A 19873-nucleotide genomic window follows, 5' to 3' on the forward strand; every position below is an offset into this window, starting at 1 on the left:
ACACCAGTATCAGCCATGCTGGGCTCCATGCCAGGAGAATTAATGAAGTGGTGTAATAGCTCACACAGAGGCCTAGTGATTGGCACCACACTTAAAATGCATCTGCAAGGCAGGAGATCATAGTGTTGCTGCTGTGTTCTGTTTATTACAGGCACGTCTCTTCCGTTCCATTGATTTCTTTATTAGTGCGTTTTAAGGTCACAATGCGGGGGCTGGCTCTGCTTGAAGCATGGAGGTTTGAATTCCAGCACAGCTTATGGAAAGGAAGTCTCCCTTTGAGATTCTAGACCTGGATGACAGAGCCCAGTGCTAACAAGAAGAAGAACCCTACCGAGAAGTTCCCAAGGAGTTTGAAAAATCCTACAGGGCAATGTGAGACTGGGTTGTTTTTTATACTTCCTCTTGTTTTTCTCATGGAAAGAAGGGGGAAATTTTATCTAAAGAGTGTAGAGGCTTTGCGGTAACTGCAGGGACAACTTCATTTCCTAATCTACAGGGGAGGTTTGAAAGCAGCTGCAAGCAACAGATGTGTGGACTCACAGCCCCTTGCTTTTCATCTGTGCTGTTAAGAGGTCAAATCTTGACATGGACAAGGAAGGAAAGGGTGGGTCTCAGTGTACTCATCAACCAGCACTCAATCACATCATGAACTTCAAATATTTTTGCTATCCACTATTCCTGACTTGGGGAGCAGAGCTGTACAGCTCGGGACTGAGACACAGTGGCTAGGCTGTACAGGGAACCACAATGACTCCATGTCTACCTTGAATCGCCTTGGCTTAGGGCACAGACTGAAAAAACACGGACTGTAACCAGCTGAGGATGGGGCTGGACTGGAGTCATCAGATTCACACTACCAAAGGCCAGGAAGACTAGGTCTATATGGGAGGAAGTGGAAATCTGCTGGTACTGTCTGCAACTCCAGTTGCTGAGCTCGCTGTTAGAACAAATTCCGACACAGCTAAAAGCTGGCGTAGTGGTGCCAGGCTGCAGCAGCTCGACGCAGCTGCTGCCTGCCCTTGCCACAGCTCTCTGCGGCAGCCCCCTCCACAGTCATCACGGCACCAAGCCATAGCTATGGCGGGGGTGTGGGGCATGATCCAGTTGTGCCCCTAGAGGCGATGGTGATGAGAGGGCATTGCCCCCAGAGAGCATGTCCCGTCCCAAAGCCAGGGACCCAGGCTTTGCTCAGCTGTTGGGCTTAATTGCTGGCTCCCTTGGAAATTCCTAGAAAGCTCTTGCTGGCAACTGAATTGCCATGGAAATGTTTTTAGGTTGCCCCTGCAATACTCATCCAAGCAGTCTGCTTTGTATCTGCATTCATGCCCTGCTTGTAATTGCAAAGGACGCTGCTGCCTCCCTGCCAATCCTGCATGTGAGCTGAAACGAAGCAGTATGGACCGCGAACAAGAAGAGCTGCAATAAGGCAGCCTAATCAGGACATGCAAATTCCATTTCAGAACCCCTAGATTAGTTTTTTTTCACCTGCTAATATTTTTAAAGCCTCTGTACATTTGGAATGTGGATGGTGGCACTCTCTTTTTCTTCTCTCTCTTGCAGTGGTTCTCAAAAAAAAAAAAAAAGTATTTGCCACTTCATAGGAACCTCATTTTCCCACTTGATCCACAGGCAACACTACTGCTTTCAGTTCCCCAAAATGATACAGCCAGTGAAAGCAAACACATACCAGCGTATGCAGATGAATCCAAACCTGAAAGCTTTGATTTTCATATCCATATGTGGAACCTACAGAGGCCTGTTTTTTCACTGTAATGCCCTTAAAAAAACTTCTTTTAGCTATCTTCTACACTGTGTGCATCATACCAATTTATTATCTTGCTGGGAAATAACAATGCATGGTGTAAGTCTGCAGGTCTTTATTGAAACCCTTACTATAGACAACTCTTGTGTCTGGAATCTGTCACTGATTTTTGCAATATGTTCTGAGACACTCACCCACAACTGGTTTCTAACAAGCTGTCCCCAACCTGCAGTGATGCCATCCCGAAGTCTGCTATCCGGATGTTGTTCTTTTCATCCAGCAGTAGGTTTTCTGGTTTTAAGTCCCTGTGGCTGTAAAGAGAGGATCAAAATGTGAGTTAAATTATCCACAACAGCTTTCCCACTCCAAAACTTGTTCCGTATCCAGCATAGCATTCAACCTACTACATTTTAATTGATTTGCATTTTTTTTTCCTGTCCCAGGCAGCAGAACACACGTATCCAAGATCCAATCTTTCAGTCCTTGAGACCATATCCCAAATGCCCACTCCTGACGAATGCAAGGCTTGAGCCTGCACTGCCCTGACAGGAAACAAACATCTTCAACTTCCAGTGATACCAACACAATCTGAGGGACAGACTGAGGGAAATAGGTAGGAGGAGAATTTCAGCTTGGATTTAGGGCTGATATACTCCATCATATGCCAGCTCCTTAAGGTAGGAGGCAACACCATCAATATATTCTGTCAACAACAGGAAACAAAATGAGTGATATCTAGAGAAAACATCCTTGGTGTAAATGCTACTGCAAAAAGGCCCTATTAGGAGTTGACTACATAGGCATATGGCTTTGAAGTAATTTTGGGTAATTAGCTCTGATGGAGAAATCCCTCCAACCCAGCACTGCTTGTAACTAAGGGTGCCAGCAGTGGGAAGGAAGAGAGACGATTCCCTCCTTTCCATCAAAGCTCGATTTTCTTATTATTTGGCAACATGGGAAGAGCCAGGCAGCCATGATCTTCAGGATGGCAACTCCTGCTTTAAATCAAAGGTGTCATATCTCGACTAATTTATTAATCTCCATTACCCACAGCCAACACCACTGTGTACCCGTGTCTGCTTCTTAGTACTCAAGTGCTTTTGACGAAATTTGTGATGACTTTGCTTTTTTATATTTTTTTTTTATTTGCAACTCTTGAAGAGTCACAGAGGCGAGAAAAGCACTTTAGGGCAGGCTAAAGATGAAGGTCTTTTCTTATTTTTGCTTATGAGTAGGCAAAGCGAGTCTTTGATGTCTTGCTAATAAAAGCTCCAAATATGAGCGCTCAAACCTTGCAAGCAAAACGGCCAGCTTCGGTGCCCAGTCAGAACACAAACCTGTGGGAAACGGCCGGCCGACAACACACGTGAGCATCAGGCAAACAACAGTCATTTGCAACAATGATTCACTAAAACCAGTTACCTTGACCAGAAACTGAACTCGGCAAAAGAACCAGCATTAGGACAGTCTAGTCCAGTGACACCCATAACGGAAGGCAGCCTTATCTTCATGCCATTTCCTCTTCAGTTTTTAAGAGATTCCTCTAGCACTCCTCATGCAAGCAAGTGTAATTCTACCCCTATACCACTGTAAAGAAGGACAGTCTCTACCCTATCGGACAAACATGAGAGGCATGACAATGTTTTGGAAATTATCTCCTCTGATCTGAAGAGAAGTCTGGAATGATCAGTTAGAGACAGCTTGTAAATAATGCAGGTCAATTCTACGCAAAACCAGAGCACACTGTAACAGGACACCTGGGGAGCGTAACAGATATTTCCAAAGGGGACTTACAAAATGGCACACATTCAAAGCAGGTACTGGTCATTTACCCTATCACTGAGTCCTATGATTCCATCCCCCTCACTTTTTAAAGAGCACAAAAATCGGTTTCCAATCTTTTATTAACACAATGAATGCTGCATGTTAAAGTGGGCCTTGTTAACCACAGGCAAACAATCTGTTAGATAATGGAGCAGCGTGATTCAGATTTGTGCATATTTTCATCTGACAAAGCAAAAGGTGCTTTACCAAATCTTTCTCATAGAAATCAAAGTTTTGAGGTAACTGGAGACAGAAGACTTATTAACCATAGAATAAGTATCAAGATAGTCATACCTACTTGATAAAAAAGCAGGAGATGAGAGGAAATGTTTCAGAGGCAGTGAATGACCAGTTAACGGCCGTGAAAAGAACCCCTGAATGCCATCATCAAGGACAGCAGCCCTGGACAAAAGCAAGATGGTCAACATCTGCCAAATCTGAACGTGCTCCAGCCTCAGCAGTGAAATGGAGTGAAGAGCCCACAGTCCTAAGGTAAATTAGGGAAGCTAGGGACACTAATGAGACAGTAGTGTGGAATATAATCTTTCCTTCAGCAGTCATCTGGACAGTTCTCATCTTACAACTGGTTTCATTAATGGTTTGCTGGGAAGACCTCATTTGACTGGGGAGATGCGCTGAAGTTCTCCTGTCTGAGGACCAGGGCTCAGTGGCAAGCAATGGCTCCCTAAAAAAGCAAGCAGTGCTTGTTTGATGCTATGAAACAAGAAACCTCCCCACAGCTCAAGCTGAGCACGTATCCTTCTACGTTGCGTGGTTTTTCAGTGGCTATGGCTGTTTTTCAGTCTTGGCAACTGCTCCTGGCTGACTGCTAAACAGATACATGGTGTAGAAGCTGTTGCCCATGCCTGTTCCACTGTTTGTGCACTGGCTGACATCATTCATACATGTTCAGTCTATAGCACACAATTGCTAACATGTGCCTTTTGTACCTAAAAATTGAAATTCTTTGCTTATCCTAAAATTGCGTATTTTTTTTTTTTAGAGAGAAGAGAACTTGAAGGAATGATCAAGGCACAGCATGACCTAAGCGCAGGACGTCCACAAGTTTCTCCAGCCTGGATGCACGGTTATACAAAACATCTCATGTTATTTCAGGAAAACGGTGCAGCTAAAGGAAGCGCAAAATTGCTCCTCTTCCATGCCTCAAAGCTACCAGCCTTAGCAGACCTGCCACAGGCCCTGGCTGGAGCAGAACGTATGTGAACTTTGAACTAGCCCCACTCCCAGACCGCTGAGAGGCAGTGAAAGAGAATGAGTATAGTATTCACTGGTGGAAAGGAGTCTCCTTCTCCCCATCCCCATTTCATCCCGTCCTCCCACCTGGGCTCAACAACACAGACAGTTTTAGGCCTGTTTTTTTTAGGGAGGATCAAGTGGGAAAATGAGGTTCCTATGAAGTGGCAAATACATTATTTTTTTTTTTTTGAGAGCCACTGCAAGAGAGAGAAAAAAAAGGGAGTGCCACCATCCACATTCCAAATGTGCAGTAAGCTCAGTAAGCTTCACCTCACTGTGCTGTGCAATGCTTTCCCATGAATGATCAGCCTACAGGGGATGACGGCGGTCTTTAGGCAGAGGTCCTGACCCACCTCTCAGTGAAGGCATTTTGAAAGCCTTAAGTTGGGACCTGGGGATTCGCGAGACTGGGACAGTATGTGTGAAAGGAAATCTGGAGTAGCAACCGACCTTGGAGCTTTTTGGGTTTTTTTTTTTTTTTGGTCCAGACACTCATCAAAATAAAACCAAGGAAAATTACCAGCTCTTCACTGTAGCCCACTGAGCAGAGAGGAGAGCGTGGACTCCGTTGAGAATAGTTACATTTATTGCTGACTAGGCCCTAAAATACAAGAACTGTCATACAACAGTTTTGCATCTCTCTGACCCTTCTCCATCCCTCTTTCAACACAGTCCCTAGTGAGCAGTATGGAAGGTTAGTATAGGAATTTCATGGCAACCTGAGTAATTTTTTTTTAATTGTGGCAAAACTTCTCTCAGAGATCAGGGTGCCAGTCCTTGCACAGGGATTGGGCAGTGCTTGCACATTCAACCACAAGGGAATTTCACGCCCCAATGAAAATTTTCTTCTAGCTGGAACATTTTTCTGCTACCCATCTTTGGACGACTTCGAATTTGCCAAGGCAGCATCCTGGGGATAGAAGTCAGGCCAGGAGACTGCACCAGAGCGGCAGAACCAGCATCACTGCCACTGGGAATGAGACTTCCTCTCCACATTTGCATTTCCCATCTTTGTACTGCCAGCTTTTCAAATGGCAGAAGGAAGAGAGAGGAACATATGGGAATAGGGAAGGCTTGTTATAATTTACCTAAGAGCCCAGCAGCCCGGACACCCTCATACATTCATATTTGGAAAGAATTCTCTTGTGCCAAAATGAAACAAAACAAAACAAAACAAAAATCCCACTGTATGTGGTAATTACTTGGCATTAATGGAACATTGCAGAGTAAATGCATTTAATTTGGTCCCATTCCAGCTGATCTCTCTGGCTCTCCATGTCTTATATGACTGCATCAACTCCTCTCTCTGCAGGTGAACAGAGGACTCGTTACCCTTTCATTGTTCTAAAGGCTCTAAAGCTGCAGGGGCTTTATCACATAGCTGGAAAATCAGAAGAGAAGAAAGCAGCTTCTTTAGTGACAAACACGGCAACCTCTCCTATTGAGCCCTGCATATGCTGAGAAAGAATATGAAAGAGAAATGCAGCACTGAAGAAGAAGTGAGCGTAACCCCGATCCAGGGTGGCCACGGACTGCTCAGAGCTCCTCAACCAGCTCTGGTTGACAATGGAGCAAGAAGTTAACTCCTGCATACGGCAGGCTTTTGAAGGGAGAACGCATGAGTGAAAGGGAGCCATGAAACAAGCCATGGCAGGGGAAGTACACACTGCCAGGCTCCCCGTAACGTCCCTTTTTTACAGATTACAACAAAGGCTTTACAATTTCCTTGCAGCACAAGATGGATACAGAGAGAGGTCCGAAAATATTGTCCCATGGAAATGAGCACAGTTCTTGAAGGTAGTACATAGAAAATGAAAGGCACACATATGCATTAACATGTTCCAGCTTCCAACAACACACTGGCCACACTTGATTTCTGGTTGCTCCCAGTGATGCTGTTCAGACAGCTTCTCTAGCTCCCTCCATTGCCTTTCTAGTCCATCCTCCTGCTCTGGGAATATCCCTGTATCTGTACTGCAGGCAACTGCAGCATACATAAAAAAGACAAGTAAAATACTCTCTCCCTGTCACCCAGGGTTGGCAGAAGATTTTTGGTATAGTGACAGACTCCAGATATTGGATTCAGAGGAGCTATGTCACCTGCATGAGATGATGAACTAACCCCTTATTTTAAAGTGACTTTTGAGCTGAAACATTGATATCAGTTTCTATGACAACTCATCGTAGGTCACATATTTCTCACCCAAGAAACCTCCTAATTGGAGCAGTTACAGGTCATTTGTACTTAATCAAATTGTTGGCTACTTTGCAAATGCTTTTCTTACTGACCCCAAACTCCCAGAAGGGCCAGACCACAGAATAATTGTTCTGCAGCATGCCTCTTAAAAGGGTCTGATGTGATGCAAATAATTTATCAGTAATAATTAATAATACAAGAAGCAATATTCTTAATTTTCTTGAGCAGAAAAAGCCTTTCATCTTATTTTCTTTTGCTTCTGCAAATCAGATCCGAACGTGTAACTTACATCTACCTACAGAAGAATCTTTGTTTAGAGCCATGGTTGCTATGCTCAAATTTAGTAAGTTTTCAGAGAATTCTGCAGAACAAATGAACATAGTTATAGCTAGTCAAAAGGACAACATCTATAAACATATCAGGAGACCTGGAGAAGGGTTTATATGCAAGGCTTTTCAACAATTATTTCCATTGATCTATTCAAATATATTGCTCTTCCCTACCAATCTTGCCTCCAAACATATATTCACATATTTCAAAGCCAGAACAGACTGTCAGGTCTGATCACCACTGCTGTACTCGCCAAAGAATGTTACCTGGTTACACTTACAATAAGACTATGCCATTTTTGAGCTTCCAGTGGCTTATATAAAGAAATAAACTCACAAAAATACATGTCCTCTGACTTGAGCTGAGCTGGTAACTTTGCCTTTGGCATTGCAGCTGCGGCACTTGATGAGTTTCCTCCTGTTCTCTTTACAAGGGAAATTCAAAAATTTTAGAGTGTTTTAGAGTGAGTCTCAATCACAGATCTGAAACTCCTGGCATCAGGCAATGATCGGTAAATCTCAGCTCTCAACAGGGGAAAAAGGTACCTTCCTCACTTCTGATGGCCTGAAAGAAAACTTGAAAATCTAAAGACTCAAGGACCTGAAAAAAAACCAACCCAGAAACCAATCTTATTAAATTCCAAAATTTCTAGACTAGTTTCACATTTGGAGGCCTTGAGTCACGATTTCAAACTGTCCAGCTGCTGCAGCCTTAAGTGTTTGACAGACTATCCCTGCAGAACACTGTAGCACGCTCCTTATAAATGAAGCAAGACAGAGCAGGAGTCACTAGGAGGGTGGTAGGGTGGTACTACCTGAGAGAACATGGCACCTGGCATTCTTCAGCTTTCTCTGTTTCTCTAAGACACCCCAGATATCTCCCTAAAAGCGTGCTTTCTTTACTGACAGTGCTCTGCAGCTCCTGCCTGCAGGAATATACCAGAGATTTTGGCACTAGTGCTGTGAAATCTTGAAGTGTTATTTTATAAGGAGCCTTTCCTCCCGCCCGCACTGATGGGAAGAACACAAGGCAAAGTCAAACAAAGCTCTTATTCATTGCCTCAGCCTTTTAAGTCACACACCCCCATGCCTACGCAGGCACACACAGACACACTTCTGCAAGAGCCTTGCGCGTACTCAAGCAGGCACAGCCCCAGGCAATGAAAGGAGAAAGGGCCCTCATAATTGTCATTTATCAATATTCATAAAGAACCTGCCTTAACCCCCTCTTGTGCATGCTCGGGAAAAAAACCACAAAATGAAACCCAACCAAAATAAAAATAAAGTGAAATAATCATCTTGCTGCTCATTACCGCAGGGGATTTCCTCTCAATGTCACCACTGCCCTGTGCAGTAATTGGCATTATCTGTTATCTCTGAAGCCATAATAAGGTTTGCCACGGGGCATTTTCTGTAATCATATTTTTATTTGTCAGCTCGTGAGATACAGACACCAAATATGAGCTTGACCAAAGCGAAAAACCCAACGCACACACAAAATACGCACGCCGCCAATCCCAGCTCCTGCCGGTGATGTCACAGCCAGCCAATGAGGCGCCCGCCAGTTCTCCTCGCCCGGCTCCCACCCTCCGTGGGCGCTGCAGCATCCCCTCGCTCGAGATAAAGGAGACGCTTCCTGGGGAAAGCAAGGATTTGCGACCTACCCAGATACATGCTCCTACATTGTTTCCGACAGAAAATATAGCCGGCACTGAAGTAGCCGAGAGCGGTACGGAGGCAGGATATTCAAAAGGGACTATTGATTTGGGACATCCAGCTGAGACATCTTAAAGGCCCTGAATTTAGGAGAGCAGACACCCAGCACTAGGTGAATGGCAGCTCAGGAAAAAAAAATGTCAGTTATATAAAAAAAAAATTCCTAGGCTAGGATGGTCTTACACTGATGTCCAAGGAACGCCAGGTTCCTCTGCCATTTCTTGCACCACTGCTGAGCGTGTCTGCTCTGGGCACTGCAGCGTGGTGCAGAGCCCTCGGAACTAGCACAGAGGAAGAGCTGGAAGCAGAAGCAATAATGCTGCATCACTGAGCTAACAGCTCCGTTTGCCAGCTCAGGCAAAGGAGCGAGGTAACACAGATACACTGCTTGCAGGATCCCACATAATACCTCTGCATGGTGTGCTGTCTGTTCGCCCCCGTGGCCGCCTGTGGGTTCCGAGCACGGCACAGTGCTGTGTACATGGAAAAGTCCTTAGAGAACCCTACAGTGGGTTACCTGCAAGCTTTCCCCCATGGCCAACCTGTACCACAAAACCCCTTAAGTGACCGCAACTCAGAGTGAGGTACATCAAATCTTCCCCCACTGTTTCCATCAAATAAGAACAGAAAGCTCATACTTTTTTAAAAAAACACACAACTAGAGTCAAGCTCTGAGCCTATTCTGCTTTCTTTGTCTGAGCTGCTTGTTTGAAAACACCTCTCAGACACAAGTGATGTCTCCACACAGTAGCAGCAGAAGCCTTTTACTGACGGCAGGATTGGGGAATCCTTTCTGATTCTTTGATCCAGGAATCCTGCTGCATCAATACATTTTGAGCAGTGAAAGCTGAATGTGGTTACATACTGCTGTGAAAGTAAGCCACCGATATTTCACAGTGTCTTGGGAGGTACAGGAAGAAGATGGGACAATGATACGGGGCTGGGGACACCAGGCTATCAATCTATTCTGCCGGTAGGTTAGAGGCACCCACATTTAGTCATTAACCAAAGCAGAAGCCTTCATTTTTCAAAGTGGTCATAACTGGATAACCTGGCTGATGAGATGATTTGTCATTTCACTGCCCCACGACAGGACAAGGTCAGGCTTCATTGCTTAGGAAAGCACATTAACTTTTATTCTCACACACACGCACACACATATATTTATGCATGCTCTGATTTTCAAAAAGGGTTTAATGATAACTGTCCAAAATACGACACAGAGTCTAATATAACACAGACCACACAAGTCTCAGACTGACCTGGAGGGAGGGAGAGCTTATGATTTACTGTTAACTTATTCAGCACTAGGTGCTAGTTGAGTGGGAGTTGGCAAGGAGACAGGGGATTTACTTCTAAACAAGACTACTGCTCACAATCCAATATTCCTCAAGAGAGACATGCACTCTGCCTTGGAAATTCCACATATCGTTAAACCTGCAGAGGTGCTCGTCTGTCTGACAACCTCACCATGATCCTCACTCAGCTTATTAAAGTCTGCCATATCAAGAGGTATCCATCACAAGCCCAAAGGACCAGAATGTATGTGTTTATATGCATGCTTTCATAGAAACTTCTGTCCCAACAGAGATTCATATTTCTCTGGAATACTCATTTGGAAGAGTAAATAATTTCTCTTCAGTTGTACTTAAACATTTTTGAGTCTTCTTGGATTGGGTCTCTAAGCGTTAAGCCAAGTAGGGAGCAGAATGCAATCCACCAGTCGTTACACTTCCCAGTGTACCTAAAAAATAACAGCTCTACAACCTACCAAGGATTATGCTGACTGTAAGAAGATCATGATCACTCAAACCAGCTGATTAGCAGGGAGGAAAAATCATGGAATTTGCAGAATAAAATTTGTCAGAGGTCTCTGCCAACAGAGAAAACTTAGATCCTCTAGTTAGGGCCCACAATCAGCTCTTGGCTACTCTCAGAATTTCTCTGACTACTGTAACCCTGCCTGTGCCAGGTAGGCATTGTCCTCAGAACCTTCTCACCCTAATCCACCACTTAGCCTCTCCTGCTAACAGTATAGTCTTCTTAATATATCCTCAAAAAGGCTCTCATTTCCCTTTCCATTTATTAGAAATAGGCTCTTTTTCAGATTAATATTTAGTGTTGAAATGAGTCAGAGATGTAGAGGGAGGAGGCTAGAAGGGCAAGTTAAATACTTAGGCATCCAATTTTGCTGTGGCCATTTATGCCGTGGACGTCTGGTTTGTGAGTTCTCAGCGCAAAACTGGGGGTACAGAAAATCACTGTTCAGTTACTGAGAAGTAACCACACAGTGATTGTGCAAATCCAACTACTGCAGTATCTATCGGTGGCCCTTGGCCTCCTGGAGGGGGGGATCTTCAGCTATCTGTGGCTATGCAGAAGCAGCCAGGCAGACATAATGTAAATGGTCTCCCCCAGCCAATCTAACTGCAAGGAGATGCATTTCTGAGAAATAAGCAGGTAGTTAAAGGTCAGCAGCTATACAGAAACTCTACTCAGAGTGATCATAAGAACTTGATTTCAGTATAATTTAAATTGCCTAAACTTGCTGAAGATGAAGAAGAAATGGGTCCAATTTAAAACACCACCTGAAAGCCCAGGTTAAACCACACTTGATGGTTAAATCATATGATGAAGTTAGTAAGTATCAACAGCAGTCAGATCAAGAAAATTCTTCCCTACTGGAAAGGAAATTAAAGGGAACAGTTACTCAAGTACCCAGAAGGGACTCAGTGAAGGTTGCCAAAAGCCAGCAGGTTTCCAAAAACTGAAGGAAGCCATAAAATGACTTTGCCGTATTTGTAACTTTCCCAAGTTTCTTCAGGGATTCATTTTGACATAGTGTATGTAATGCTTCATTATTAGCAAGTGTTAATGGAAATTAAACTGCTCTTCTTTGGTGGTTTTGGTTTTCCTGGTTAAAGCATTCCCTGTGAATAAATTCTCATCCAGCAAGAAATGATGGACAATCTCCATGAAAAGTCTATCTGTGACTGGCGCAATGTCTCACAGACAGCCAAGAATTAAAAAATACATCAGCACTTTACACAATGCTTTTAGAGTTTTACGATATCAGTTACCTAACAGTAAGTAGAAGTATCAAGAAATGAGATCCCTTTGTTCTGTGCTTTTAAGTAACAGGTAAAACTCCCATTGGAAATGGCTGCACTTACCATATTGAATGACTATGGCAGAAGTCTAAAGCAGAGATGATTTGTCGGAAGAACTTCCTGGCTTCTTTTGGTGTCAATCTTCCCTTTTTTACGAGATAGTCGAAGAGCTCCCCACCTGACACGTGTTCTAGCACCAAATACCTAGAAAATAACAAAGCCAGGATTTTGTAAGCACATTATCATATCAACCTCTTCACACACGCACAGTTACATACAAACACCTCTGTTTACACATGGTCAAGGAGAACACTTCTGAAAAGAACAGTGAAAGAGAATTAGAATTTTAAAATCAGGAGTGATTAATATTTTTAACAGGAGTTCTGCAAACTTCAGACACGCCACTGTTGGATTCAGTGTTCAAAATAATAATAAGAGATAATCTGGAAGCCAAAAATTACTCAAAAGACCGGGGGGGGAGGGGGGGGAGAATAATCAGGTATAAGCTTTCACAGCTGCTCTTAAAGCTACTGTGGAGTGAGACTCTGTACTAGAAAGCCTCAGGTCCCTTAACCAAGCTGACAGTTCCTCTATAAAACAGCTGTGGCAAAGCTGCACTCACATACTGTTCTGTCTTGGACACCTGAGAACCAGACAGATGTCAACAAACTAGAGGGAATTAAAAAAAAAAAAGGTGAATAGTTTAAATTATGAAAAAAGATAAAAAGAGCTACATGTGTGCAGCCTACGTAAGGGCTTCCGCTTTTGCTGCTGAACAGCAGTGATTTGCTGGAGTAGCTGCCCTACCTTGCAATTCAAACATGAAAAATGTGGCAGTGAGTGAACAAATGTGGCACAATGGGGACCTAGGAGCAAGACAGGAAAACCCAGACCTCACATAGCAATTCTGGCAGTCACAGAGAGAAGAGTGAAATCTTCTGGAAGGAAAGGACTTGCCATGGATGGACCGTCTTGTTGTTTTAAGCAGGGGTAATGAAAGGCAGCCAAGCAGAGGAAAACTTAGTATAAATCTCTGGAAATGTTGCCTAACAGTCGGAATGAAATAGTTTCCCCATGGAAGTGGAAGGAACGGCATCAACTGAACCATTTAAAGATAAACCAGATATAATACGGACTATGAAATAGACTTCTATTGGCAAGAGGACTGCTTGAAACCTCCATGGACTTTTTTCATCTCTGTTGTGATTTTGTGCTCTACTGTCTCCTTGCTTGTTTGCCCAGATTGTACAATTCTAATACAGAATGAAGAAATTATGCAGTAAGATTATTTCTTCAGAATCTGAAATTACAAGTATAAACAACAAATTATTATTATTATTACTAAAAAATCACTTTTGTTCTTGGGCTCTGTTAGCTGGTTTAAACCCTCTAAGAGAGGCAGAAACCTGTACTCCTCCCTTACTGCCTAACTCCTCTGAAGTGAGTTTCAGGGTTGCACGGCAAGGCATCTGATCGGAAAGGTGGTTTCTGTACAGCAACAATGCAAGGGTGAACAGGGCATTCAAATCTTTGGCAGTTTGTTTGACAGACATCACCAGAAAATGTAAAGAGGAGAAGATTATGATAAATCTAGGGACTTAATTATTCCCATTTTCAATGTTTCCAAAAAGCTGGAACAGCAAAAGGAGTAAAAGCTGTTCAGCGGAAAGTAAAATTCGCTTAATGATAACAGCATTAGCCTTGAAGTTGCAAAAGTGCGACCCGAGCTCCTGGTCCATCATCAGCTCCTGTGCAACTTCCATGTGTCATCTCCCAGCCAGCACAAGGAGAAAGCATTTCCGTGCCTTACAGTAACGCAGCAGAGAATGCAGTAAGAGAGCGACATTAATATTGTCTTGCCAGCTAAGTAAGTAGTACAAAAGCACAAAAAAGTGGCCAACAAAATGAAATTCTAAACTTTAGGGAATTAAAATGGTATTTTCTGCCATTTTTATCAAAATATAAACAGTTACAAGAAATATGGTAATACTGACTTTTTTTTTTTTTTAATTAAAATGAGTAAAAAAGAGAAACCTATTGACTTGAAAATAACATTTGGAATACATGGGTTATCTTCTTTCCAAGAAGCAATGAGCAGTTACCAGACTGTCTACTGAGTACACCTTGGTAATGTGGAGACCACCGTTTATCTGCATTACATTTTTTGAGCAAGACATTTGTCATGGTTTGGGCTGGACTGGCCACTGAAATGAACAACAAATGCTCTCTTTTACTTCTTTCCCCTTCAGAGAAGGGAGAGAATCTCCCTTCAGGGAGAGAAAGATGAGAGAGAAAAGAAACTTATGCGTTTAAAAAAGAAACTAAACTACTTTAATGAAAATATTAATAAAATAACAAAAAGAAAACAATGAAATATATACAATATATACAAAACTGTATCAAGCTGCCAGGATGACAATCACATCACTGGCTGGCACTGGGAAAGTCCCAGACTGGACTCAGTGATGGATGAGAACTAGATTCCGGATCTGGATTCAGGAATGCACAGATCGGGATCAAAGGCAGACGAACAGACAGAGTCCTCCTCAGACACCGGCCATTGAAGAAAGAGGGCTGACCCTTTGATCCCACAGCTTCTATACTGAGCATGAGGCAGATGGGGTGGAATACCCTGTTGGTCAGTTTTGGGTCACCTGTCCTGTCCATTCCTCCCTTCTACACTTTTCCACTTCCGACCCTCCAATGGGGCGAATAACCAAGTTAGCTGCCCTTGGTTGTTACAGCAATAAGTATAAGCCAGAGCCTCTCTGCATACCATTCCTTGGCATAAATTATAAACAATCAGGTCTTACCACTCTGAGAGTGGACAGTGTCAGAAAAATATGCTGTGAATTTCAGAGAGTTCAGTTACTTAGAAGAGGCTTAGATGAAAAGTAAAATTACTGAAGAGAAAATTGGTTCTGTTTTACCTCAAACCAGGACAACATTGAACTGCTCAGAAGAAAGCTGATATGCAGTAGCCACCAGTACCCACATTTTCATGTCCCAATCCTCACTTTCCAAGCCTTGGCTAACAGACACTCTGGTAAGACGGTTTGCTATATAATTCATTCTCTCTCTCATACTAGAGCTAGATCTGGCTAACTATCCCATATGGCAGACCCAAGCCTGGCACAGAATCAATCCTAAAATTCTCCTTGACAGCTCCCTCTCTCACCGTGCCCGGCAGAAGCTGGATACAGCAGTGCATCTTGCCCCTCAAATTCAAATTGATAGCTGCTTTCTTTTCCTGCGAGGTGTTTTACAAAGATGATTGCCGTTACAGGCATACAGGACACCCTCCGCACTGGTTTCAAATGCAGAGTTTTGGAAAATTACAGACCCAGCATTTCTGTCACCCACAGCAGGAACTGCAAAGCAATTTATTTTCATCAACTTCATCTTATTAAAAACACTCAACAAAAATGCACTGACACGTTGTATGAAAAATAAAACAAATTGAAAGACAGGGAGCATTTACAAGGTTATTCATTTTTGCTTGCCACCTAGAAGCACCAGATATAATAATGGAAATGAACAGGGAAGAACATTTGAAAAAGATTTGTGCCTATGACAAGTCAAGGGACACAGAGAAGCACAGCAATGATGTATTCTGATCTGACAAAGCCCCCAATGCGACAGGAGTGAGAAGGACGACAAACACATTTCCCAGTGGTCAAGTGCAAGAAATAAGTGCTGCAGGGATCATTCCGTAAGTACTAAGTCGTTGTGTTGCAGCTAGGATTTCTGAGTTTGGATGTGCAGCTGGTCACCTGCCAACCCTATTCCATCCAGTCCGATGTGTTTTTTTTTAGGATAGCCCCCAACTAGGAGATTTTCAACTAAACAAGGGCATAATTCAGCACCTGCCTCCACCTCTGTTCAAGCCAATGTTCTGCTGGCGCATTACATGGCACAGTAGTAGTACACACGTTACTTCCAAACAGGACAACAAGAGGGGTTTAAACATTTCCAAGTGCTGCACCAGTTATAGCTATCACTGTACAGCTTACACAATCCCCACTAAATGTGGTATATCTGTATCTATCCATCTATCTGTGTACGCGTGAGTGTGTCTGAGTGGCTTTGTAAAAGAAGAGAATACACACTCTGAAAAGCCAAACAGGAAAAGCAAAGGAAATAAAGAGCATTATTCCAGAGGCTGGTAAATAAGGCATACAGACACTACATCTTTCCTGAATTTGTGGCACAGAAGAGAATCCAGATCTCCTGAGTCCACATCAGCGTCTAAAATCCTTTACTTTAGCAAAGTGCTATAGGATTGGAAGTATGCCAATGCCAACTCTTGGAGGATCTAGAAGAAGGTAAATAACACATAGCCTGCAGGGGAGAAAAACACTAAAAAGTATTTTTCTGAGTTTCCCCTTCCCTTTTATCTTTTTGAGATATCACAGGTTCTCCTCTCACTATAGTACTACTTTTCCCATTTACTCTAGGCAAGCGAGCAAATTCTAAAAATCCCAGAACAGTAACCAGAACTAGTCTTCTATTACATTTGGAGATGAAAAGTAACTTACTGCTGAATGAAGCTTTTTTAAAAATCTGTCTACGTAAGATTTGACACCATCAGTCTTCCCATTGTAAAAGTGTAGGAAGCCCTGTTCTGTAATAGCCATTGCAAGGAAGTTCAAGGAAAGGAAAGATCCAGCCTCTGGCTGGCAGCATGCACACTACCTGCTGTGATAATACAGAGAGGAGCTATATTAGGACAAAAGACTCTGTAAGACCACTTAGCTCTCCCATCTCGGATGCTCTGGACACACGCTAGCTCTTCTAATCCTTACATTTCACATGATAGAAGCATTACAAGTATTAACCCCCTGTTCTTTACTGATAGGGAACCGTGAAGCAAAGTGACTTGCCCAGGGTTACAGTAACCCAGTATCAGAGCTGGGATTTGCACCTGTGATCCCTTGTGTGTTCTACTCCATCCTGTCCCCACCATCAATTTTCTCTCTGCTTGCTAGGACACTGGAAAGGCAAGAAAACATCAGGCTTGTGCAACTCAACATGAAGCCAAATACGTGTGGTGTTAAAAATAAATTCTTGACTACTTTTTTCTCATTAGATGTATTCTTTAAGAGGTTGCACAAATTTTCACAGGTGACAACCTGTTTTCATAAGAGACCAAGGTCCACATCTTGCATGATATCTCATGCTCCTTCTACAAGCCAAGACACAAAACAGAAAATCTCCGGTTAAGTTTCAGAGCTTGAAGGAAACAAGACTTTGGTCTTTAAAGACAAAGAAGCCAAATGCTTAATGCGAGAATAATTTTGTCTATTGGAGAGGAGCAGAGAGATCTTGTGCAGCAGCATCCTTTCTATTACCTTTGCCATTTTTCCATTGGCATCCCATTATCACCACCTCCCCAATAAAAGCTATTAAGTTCCTAACCTCAAATGACCATATTCTATCAGAGATGTACATGCAGTTTATGAAAGCAAGCTTAGAATAGAACAATCCTAGGCTCTTTTCTTTCTTCTTGGTTCATTTTATTTACTCTTTCAGGAACCCAAACAGTAATGAAGCAATAATGCAAACTAAACAACATGGCAAAGGAGGGATGATTGCTGCATGGGAAAGAGATGGAGTAGCCAAGATGAATGTGGAGAAATGTGGTCTTTAAACTACCTTTGTGCCCCTCAGATTTTGGCTAAACCAGGAACAAGCACAGACTCCAGAGCTCTCTAACTCACAGTAGCCTCCCCATGCTTACCTGTGGCTTGTTCTGTAGCTTAGACTGGAAATTTAACAAAAGAGCACTCCCTGTTACCCCAACTTGCCTGTACTCTGGGGATCACAGGATGTGACAGCCCACCATTTTCACATCATTCCTGCATTATTCAAGTCAATTTAGTCTTTTCCAAATCCTGCATGTCAGTAGGACTCCTATAAACAGACAGGATGGTCCGGTTTCCCCTGGGAATGATCAATAAATATCCAACAATCAACAACAGTTTTGTCTATAATCACCATATTTTTTGGTTGTATCCAACTATGCTAACTACCTGACAGGGCTGTGAGGATTTATGATGACACTACCAGAAGTTAAAAAATAAAAGCTGTGACTTTTGCTCTGAAACAGACAAAAAAAAAAAAAATTGCAAAATTTAGACAGATTAAAAATCAGTATTTTCTCCTGAATAAACTAAGATGTTGGTTTTCATCTCTAACGTCTTTGGTTGACCTATCATCACCACAAACACAACAAGGCTAAAGCAGAACTCTTAGCCTCACCACCCCATTCCACTTCTTCCTTTCTCTACCCCTAGGGAAAACACTGCTTGTTTGATTACAGTTCAGGCTTGTAGTGCGGGTGTTACCTTTGACTCAGGCTGTTTTCAGATCCCTATGACTTAGTTGTACTGGTACCTTTTAGATGTTTTCTTTACTATACCTCTAAGATAATGGTTTTCCTATCCACCCACAGGGCTAAAATTTCATGTCTAATTTTAGTTAGATATCTTGTATCTAAATTAATTCATCATCGTCTCTTTCACTTTGATACATACGTTCTTGCCCCACTGCTGGCAATTCAAAATAGGTATCAGATCATCATTGCAATATCATTTTCTTAGCTTTCCACTTTGACCACTCCTTCCATGCCTCCATTGTCTCCCTTTTTTATACTATATCTAACATGAACTAGCTGTCTTCACTTCTAGACACTTTGTAGCCCCTTCTGTAACCAATCTAGGATGTCTTCCTTTGCCTTTGAGGTTGACGTCTGTCTGTAACCAGCCTCCAAAGCCAGGTTCCATCATCCACTTGTTGAATATCCAGGCAAATGATTCTGTCCTCTTAAAACACCCGACCTACATTTGGAGGAGCGTCATTGTTAATGACAGAGCTACATCATCATTTTTCTTCAGCTCCTTCCTGAAGACTGTTCTCTGCTGTGATACTTGACAACAGCTTGGACTTCCCAATCACAGGGTTGCCAACAGTTGCTTTATGTTTTGGATTGTAAGATGACTAGGGCATAGGCTCTGTTTTTGTCCCATTCTTGTCCAGCACAGCAAGGTCTTCTCCATGACCAGATTGCCTTTGTGCTATAATACTATGAAGACATCACTTAAAACAGCAACAAGGACTCTTTTGGTGATGATTTCTCCTTCCTGTCTGGTGGACTATGCTACCACTTATTAAAGGGTGCCTTTGCCCAAGCCCTAGGGAGCTTTGAGAAATAACTCAAAGAGCTCTCACTGAGGCAAGGCAGCTACATGCTACCTCCAAAGCAGGACTGTAACAAAACAGGCTGGCTCTGAGCAATGGCTGGAAAAATGCTGTTAAAGAAAGACTAATTGGCACAGAGAACACCAGGACCATGCGTTACCAGATATTTATGGCAAAATAAATAAAAAAAACAAACCCAAACACACCAGTAATGATCTGTAAAGAACGAAAAGCTGCCTTTAAGCCATTAGCAAGAATGGTGTGAAATACTAAAATTCTTGCCAGAAGGGATTGCCTGGAGCAGCCCATCACTATACATCCCAGCGTGGGTATGCAGCTCCTGTTTTCACAGCCTTATAGATGAAGACAATTTATGAGACATTCACAGCTACACAAATTAGGTCCTCTGGGGCAATACAAATGTATTTATTATCATAAAAGTGTTAAATGGATAGAGATCTCTAGATGAAAGCTCATA

The 19873-nt window shown here is 42.8% G+C and overlaps 1 protein-coding gene across 1 annotated transcript in view; it reads right to left on the minus strand.

Annotated features, from left to right (window-relative positions):
* The window catches only part of BRSK2 (BR serine/threonine kinase 2), a gene marked incomplete at both ends in the record, with an annotated part of 331243 nt that overhangs the window by 82111 nt on the left and 229259 nt on the right, over window positions 1-19873 (minus strand). The window contains 2 exons of the mRNA XM_082485191.1: window positions 1957-2073; window positions 12259-12399. Of these exons, the coding sequence (XP_082341317.1) occupies window positions 1957-2073; window positions 12259-12399 (258 nt within the window). The remainder of the gene's footprint in view (window positions 1-1956; window positions 2074-12258; window positions 12400-19873) is intronic.

The sequence above is a fragment of the Vanellus vanellus genome, assembly GCF_965231255.1.
Source record: "Vanellus vanellus genome assembly, chromosome: 6".
In the NCBI taxonomy this organism is placed as follows: domain Eukaryota; kingdom Metazoa; phylum Chordata; class Aves; order Charadriiformes; family Charadriidae; genus Vanellus; species Vanellus vanellus.